Source organism: Carlito syrichta, unplaced genomic scaffold (assembly GCF_000164805.1).
Source record: "Carlito syrichta isolate Samal-C Ts95f unplaced genomic scaffold, Tarsius_syrichta-2.0.1 Scaffold303067, whole genome shotgun sequence".
NCBI classification, from domain to species: domain Eukaryota; kingdom Metazoa; phylum Chordata; class Mammalia; order Primates; family Tarsiidae; genus Carlito; species Carlito syrichta.
In genome coordinates this window covers 45,591-53,209 of record NW_007247163.1, presented here as the reverse complement: position 1 = coordinate 53,209, position 7,619 = coordinate 45,591, and the positions used below count along the sequence as shown (strand labels likewise).

The window sequence follows — 7,619 nt, the reverse complement described above, 5'->3', positions numbered from 1 at the left end:
CCGCGGGCTCAGGCAATCCCCTCACCTCAGCCTCCCAAAGGTGCGGGATTACAGGCTGAGCCACTGAGTCTGGCTAGCCTGTGATTTTCAAACTATTTTGTGGATACTGGAGGGCCCAAGCTGGGCCAGGTGTCCCACCTCTGCTTGGGAGATCATGAGAGGTCTAAGAGTTCCCAAAGGAGGGGCAGAGGTGAGGGCTGGACACTCAAGGGAGGGGCAGTTTACCAACCAGCATGGACATGTAATCTGTGAATAAGGAGCTAGGACTATAGAACTCAGCTATGGCGGGGAGGGAACCAGGGCTAACTCTCGGCGGGCGTCCCAGGGCTGCAGGGCTGGCAGCTGAGCCCGGTGCCTGGGTGACCGGCTCCTTCCCTCACAGGTCTTGCCTCCCTCTCTTCCTGTCTTCTGGCTGCGCCATGGCTCCGGGCCCCTTCTCCTCGGCGCTCCTCTCGCCGCCGCCTGCCGCCCTGCCCTTTCTGCTGCTGCTCTGGGCAGGGGCATCTCGGGGCCAGCCCTGCCCCGGCCGCTGCATCTGCCAGAACGTGGCGCCCACGCTGACCATGCTGTGCGCCAAGACGGGCTTGCTCTTCGTGCCGCCTGCCATCGACCGTCGCGTGGTGGAGCTGCGCCTCACCGACAACTTCATCGCGGCCGTGCGCCGCCGAGACTTCGCCAACATGACCAGCCTGGTGCACCTCACCCTCTCCCGGAACACCATCGGCCAGGTGGCAGCCGGCGCCTTCGCCGACCTGCGCGCCCTCCGCGCCCTGCACCTCGACAGCAACCGCCTGGCCGAGGTGCGCGAGGACCAGCTCCGGGGCCTGGGCAACCTCCGCCACCTGATCCTCGGCAACAACCAGATCCGCCGCGTGGAGTCGGCCGCCTTCGACGCCTTCCTGTCCACCGTGGAGGACCTAGACCTGTCCTACAACAACCTGGAGGCCCTGCCGTGGGAGGCGGTGGGCCAGATGGTGAACCTGAACACCCTCACGCTGGACCACAACCTCATAGACCACATCGCGGAGGGGACCTTCGTGCAGCTGCACAAACTGGTGCGCCTGGACATGACCTCCAACCGCCTCCACAAACTCCCGCCCGACGGGCTTTTTCTGAGGTCCCAAGGCACTGGGCCCAAGCCACCCACGCCGCTGACCGTCAGCTTCGGCGGCAACCCCCTGCACTGCAACTGCGAGCTGCTCTGGCTGCGGAGGCTGACCAGGGAGGACGACCTGGAGACCTGCGCCACCCCCGAGCACCTCACGGACCGCTACTTCTGGTCCATCCCCGAGGAGGAGTTCCTGTGTGAGCCCCCGCTGATTACACGGCAGGCGGGGGGCCGGGCCCTGGTGGTGGAGGGCCAGGCGGTCAGCCTGCGCTGCCGTGCTGTGGGTGACCCTGAGCCGGTGGTGCACTGGGTGGCACCCGATGGGCGACTGCTGGGGAACTCCAGCCGGACCCGGGTCCGGGGGGATGGGACACTGGATGTGACCATCACCACCTTGCGGGACAGTGGCACCTTCACTTGCATTGCCTCCAATGCTGCAGGGGAAGCCACCGCGCCTGTGGAGGTGTGTGTAGTACCTCTGCCTCTGATGGCCCCCCCACCAGCCGCCCCTCCGCCACTGACCGAGCCTGGCTCCTCTGACATCGCCACGCCCAGCCGACCTGGTGCCAACGATTCTACGACTGAGCGCCGGCTGGTGGTGGCTGAGCTCACCTCGAACTCTGTGCTTATCCGCTGGCCAGCCCAGAGGCCGGTGCCCGGCATCCGAATGTACCAGGTTCAGTACAACAGCTCCGTAGATGACTCCCTCGTCTACAGGTGGGTGTGGGTGCTGTAGCCCAGGGGGGCCCTCCTTCCCACCTGCCCGTTTCCTGGCCTTCTTGTTCAACCAGGGGTCCAGGTGGCTGTGCAGAAGGGTGCTGGGCCCTCGCTTGCCCTGCTTCCTCTCTTCTCTATTGCTTTCTCACCATCTCTGTTTTTCATGCATTTAGCACGTATTTGTTGAGCCCTTACATGGGCCAGACCAGGGCTGAGCATTGGAGTCACACAGTGAACCAGCCCCACATGATCCCAACCTTCATGGGGCTCTTGGTCAGTATCACTGCTCAAAAGGGGTCAGATTGTGTACTGCGCCAGTTCAACATGTTGGAGCATGAAATACACACACATTTACAGTTACATTTAATTTATAAATGACAAACCATTACTTCTGTACAAACTCACTGTGTAGGTATATTGCAGAAACAGAAAATGCCGGGTGTGGTGGCTCACGCCTGTAGTCCCAGCACTTTGGGAGGCGGAGGTAAAAGGATTGCCTGAGCTCAGGAGTTCAAGACCAGCCTGAGCAACATGGCGAGACCTTGTCTCTACAATAAATCAAAAAATTAACCGGGCCTGGTGGCATGTGCCTGTAGTTCCAGGTAGTTCCAGCTACTTGGAAGGCTGAGGTGGAAGGATTACCTGAGCCCAGCAGGTTGAGGCTGTGGTGGCCGTGAGGCTGTGGTGGCCACTGCACTCCAGCCTGGGCGACAGAGTGAGACTCCAACTCAAAAAAACAAAACAAAACCAGAAAACAACAAGTAGGACTTCTATTCCTCCTTTGGGTTAGAAGCCATTGCCCTGGTGTGGACAGACATAAAGAGAGTTACTTTCTCCCATCATCCCTATTGTTCTCTTGCTGTCACCTCTTGGTCTCTGCCTTACTTCCCTCATACCTTTATTAGCCCCTGAGCTGGGTACTGAGGACACAGGAAGACCAAGAGACCAGTCCCTGCCCTCAGGGAATGTGTAACCTAGTGGGAGGAGGCCTATAGTACGTTATGAATGACTGCCTTGGCTTTCCATGTCTCTCCATCTTAGTAGTTTTCTAGTATGGCTCTTGGCCACAAGTAGGCACACAGTAGGCATGGCACACAGTGGGCGCTTGGTAAATGGTTGTTTGCCACGTAGATGTCTTCCCCCCGCCCCACCTCCCTCGCACGTATTGTAGAGCACCTACTAAATGCTTAGCCTTGTGCTTGGCTTCCCTTGGGGGTGCCAGAACCATTTCCCAGCTGTGGGGAGCCCCAGCTCCTGGCTGTGCTTAGACTTCCACCCGGAAGCCTGACTCTTGGCCTCCGTCTACACCCTTCCCAGTGTTCTCTTGGCCACAGGCCTGGCACATAGTAGGTACGTTCCCAGCATTGATTGAATGAGTAAATGCCTCTCTTTTCCCTCATTTCTGTCTTCCTCATTTTCCTTTCCTTTCGATTCTGGTCACCAACCACTGAGTAAAGGCCTATTGAATGCTGATCCAGCGCTGGGCCCTAGGCCTACCGAGATAAATTAGACAGTGCTACAGTCTTACAAACATTAGGGCAAGCATGTGAAGAAAAACCTTCACAAGGTACTTCCAAGATTGCTACCTCGTTTGATCTTCCCAATTCTACTATGAAGCAGTGATGATCTCCCTTCCCATTTTACAGACAGAGAAATTAAGACTCAGTGGAAGAAGTCACTTGCTCAAGGTCACACAGAAAATAGAGCTGTCCTTTTTATGGTAAATACATTTATCGAGCACCTTCTGTTTACCAGGCAGAGATGAGGGAAGATAAATAGTATATTTCTGTAAATAACTCAGTTTCTATAACTCTCCACTTCTGTCTTTCTCTTTCCTTCTCTCTGAGGCATGGCCACCACATGGCGGGGTGGGGGGGTTCGTAGGCCCCAGATTCTGCATGTATCCACATCTTGATGGCTCTCTGTCGCCAGCTGGGCTGCAGACCCTGGAGACTCTTCCCTTCCCCTTAGGTGCACAGTTCCAGTTATCTATGCCTCCTTGCGGTTGTCTGTGCTTTGGCGCTGCAGGGGTTAACCTCCTCACTGCTGCCATGGGTGGAGGTGACATCCAACCAGAAGCCTGCTTAGCTGCTTGCTTGGGTCTTGCAGCCAATCAGAGACGCATGGGCTCAAGCTTTCTTAAGGAACCAGCCTCTGTCCTTGAAAAAGGGGGAGCCCTGGCAGCTGGTTATTTTAGGAGAAGGAGTAAGAGGAACCCAGGGTCCTCAGAGAGGGGAGATGAGGAGAGGAAGAGGAAGACAAAACCAGGCGGCCAGGGCTGGGGTGGGGCAGGGAGCTGGGCTGGGGCAGGGAGCTGGGCTGGGGCAGGGGGTGGGTGGAGTCAGAGCCGAGGGTGGGCCTTTATGAAGGGGTGGGGCCCTCACCGGAAGTCTTTTGGTTGGAGGGTGGCTCCTGGTGGTGGAGGAACCTCCTGGAGGTGGGATGACAGAGGTGGGGCTTCAGGACCAGAAGGTGGCCCTGCTTCATCTCAGAAGATCTAGCATCTGAGAGAAAAGCGGGCCTGTGGAGATGGGGGTATGGCCTGTCAGAGGAGGTGGAGCTTGTGTTGCAAGGTCCCTTGCAGAGGGGGCAGTCCTTGTCTCTGGTGACCCTCTAAGAGCCTTTGCAGGAGAAGAGCGCTTGTGAGGTAGAGTGCTGGTTCTGCATATCAATGTGGACTAGCAGTCCTGCTTTAGCTGAAGCTGGACGTGGCCAGCAGTGTGGAAGGGACATGTTCAACAAGAGAGGTCCACGGCCTAGCCGGAATGGTCCCTCGGAGGGGTGGGTCTTATGGATGGGGAGGAGTTTAACTGGCAGTAAAGTGTAAGCCCCAGCGAGGGTTACTGGCCAACACCAGGTGCAAGCTAATAATATTATAAAGTGGTGGGCTTTGGGTTTGTTAACTCATTCGTTCCTCAAACTACCTCTATGATGTAGGAATTCTTCATATCCCCATTCAGGGGAAATTAGACACAGAGGGGTTAAGAAACTTACCTAAGGTCACAGAACTAGCAAATGGCAGAGGTGAGACTCACACCCAGGCAGTCTGGCTCCTAGATTTTGTTAGCTTAATCACTTCTTGACACTACTCCTCATTGGAAGGGAGGGGCCTATAGCAAGAAAGGTGCACTGTGCTCGTGTGGCTACATTTGACCCAATTATGGATGAAACTTACCTGATAGTGTGATTTGGTGATGTCTAGCGGTACAGGGCTGGGTGTGCACAGGAGGGGTGGTTGCCTCTGCCATCTAGACAAGGTGGTTGCAGGGCAAGCAGAGTGGACATGGTCCTAAGCTCAGTAGAGGGCCCATTCCTAATGGACCATTATGGGGTGTGGCTTGGAAAGGGAGTAGCCTGGAGCAGAGGTCCTTTTTTTTTTTTTTTTTTTTTTTTTTTTTTTTTGAGTCAGAGTCTTACTCTTTTGCCCATGCTGGAGTGCAGTGGCATTATCCTTCTGCCTCAGCCTTCCAAGTAGCTGGAACCACAGGCTGCACCACCATGCCCAGCTGATTTTTTATTTATTATAGAGACAAGGTCTCGTCACGTTGTCAGGGCTGGTCTCGAATTTCTGAGCTCAGGCAATCCGCTCACCTCCATCTCCCAAAGTGCTGGGATTAAAGGCTGAGCAAAAGTCCCTTCATGAGTGGGAATATGTAGTTGAGGGGCTTGAAAATTGTGCCATAAATCAGACAAAGCCAGATGTTTCACTCAAAGGTGGGGCATGCAGATGATGCAGAGTGACCTCTATCATGGTTTTCCCCAAAAGCAGGACTAACTTTAAAGAAGGAACTAGGCTGGGTGCAGTGGCTCAGGCCTGTAACCCAAGCACTTTAGGAGGCTGAGGTGAGAGAATTACCTGAGCCTACGGGTTTGAGACCAACCTGGGCAACTTAGTGAGACCTCATCTCTACAATAAATAAATAAATAAATAAATAAATAAATAAAAATTAGCCGGGTGTGGTGTCGCATGCCTGTAGTTCTAGCTACTTGGATGGTTGAGGCAGAAGGATCACCTGAGCATAGTAGGGTGAGGCTGCAGTAGCTGTGAGCGTGCCCCTACACTCCAGCCTGGGTGACAGAGTGAGACTCCAACTCAAAAAATAAATAAGAGCCAGGCTCGGTGGCTTAACCTGTAATCCCGTGCTTTGGAAGGCTGAGGTGAGTGGATTGCCTGAGCCCGTGGGTTCGAGACCCACCTGGGCAACTTGGCAAGACCTCATCTCCACAATCAATCAAAAACTCAGCCGGTGTGGTAGCGCGTGCCTGTAGTTCCAGCTACTTGGAAGGCGGAGGCGGAAGGATCGCTGGAGCCCAGCAGGTCGAGGCGGCCACTGCACTCCAGTCTGGGCGACAGAGTGAGACTCCAACTCAAAAAATAAATAAATGAAGGAGGAACTAGAAGAGCGTCTGTTGTTCCAGTAGGAGTAAGACCAGTGCTGTGCATTGACCCCAGAGTCCACAGAGTGGAGGTGGGGCATGCAGATAAGGGGAATGGCCTGTAGCATCAGTCTTAATAAAGGGTAGAAATATGGCCAGGCGTGGTAGCTCACTCCTGTAATCCCAGCACTTTGGGAGGCTGAGGTAAGAGGATTGCCTGAGCCCAGGGGCTTGAGACCAGCCTGGGAAACTTGGTGAGACCTCATCTCTATAATAAATCAAAAAATTAGCCCGAGTGATGGGGCGTGTCTGTAGTTCCAGCTACTTGGAAGGCTGAGGTGGAAGGATCACCTGAGCCCAGCAGGTCGAGGCTGCGGTGGCTGTGAGCGTGCCACTGCATTCCAGCCTGGACAACAGAGTGAGACCACAACTCCAAAAAAAAAAAAGAGTAGAAATATGTGGATGAGGCTGGGTACGGTGGCTCATGCCTATAATTCCTGCACTTTAGGAGGTGGAGGCAGGAGGGCTGCTTGAGCCCAGCGGTTTGAGACCAGCCTGGGCAACATAGTGAGACCTTGTCTCTACAAAAAATATAAAAATATAAGCTTGGCATGGTGGCACTTTGCCTGTAGAGCCAGCTCCTCGAGAGACAGACGGATGGGTCACCTGAGCCTGAGGAGGCTGCGGTGAACTGTGACTGTGTCACTGCACTCCAACCTGGGAGACAGAGTGGGGCCCCACTCAAAAAAACAAAAGGTAGCTGAGGGCTCTTGAATGGCAGTTGTCCTGGTAGGAATGAGACTCTACTAGGGGACGTGTTCCTTGAGGGGAGGGTGTAAAAGCTAAGCTCTTCTCTCCTGCAGCATACAGATATATAGGATATAGAGCAGAGGGACCACGAATGGCTTTGAGGGCGGGGCGTGCAGATGCGGGTGGGAACCTGCAGCCGTGGCCCAGAGAGGGTGGGGATGTGTTGACGCAGGGCGGAGTTTAAATTGCTGTGGTTGTCTCAGTAGGGGGTGAGACCTCAGTAGCTCCGCTTAGTCCCCACTGCTGACCATGGGTGGTGCACACGGGAGCGGGGGGTGGCCCAGCGTGAGGCTAACTTCGCCCTGATCCCTGCAGGATGATCCCGTCCACCAGCCAGACCTTCCTGGTGAATGACCTGGCGGCGGGCCGCGCCTACGACCTGTGCGTGCTGGCGGTCTACGACGACGGGGCCACCGCGCTGCCGGCCACGCGAGTGGTGGGCTGCGTGCAGTTCACCACGGCCGGGGATCCGGCGCCCTCCCGCCCGCTGAGGGCCCATTTCTTGGGCGGCACCATGATCATCGCCATCGGGGGCGTCATCGTCGCCTCGGTCCTCGTTTTCATCGTCCTGCTCATGATCCGCTACAAGGTGTACGGCGACGGAGAC

General features: G+C 55.6%; 1 protein-coding gene across 1 annotated transcript in view; it reads left to right on the top strand.

The window, feature by feature from the left end:
• Window positions 1–7,619, top strand: part of LRFN1 (leucine rich repeat and fibronectin type III domain containing 1) — an 11,044-nt gene that overhangs the window by 2,784 nt on the left and 641 nt on the right. The window contains exons 3-4 of the mRNA XM_008057588.2: window positions 383–1,825; window positions 7,328–7,618. Coding sequence (XP_008055779.1) covers window positions 420–1,825; window positions 7,328–7,618 — 1,697 coding nt within the window. The 5' untranslated portion in view covers window positions 383–419. The remainder of the gene's footprint in view (window positions 1–382; window positions 1,826–7,327; window position 7,619) is intronic.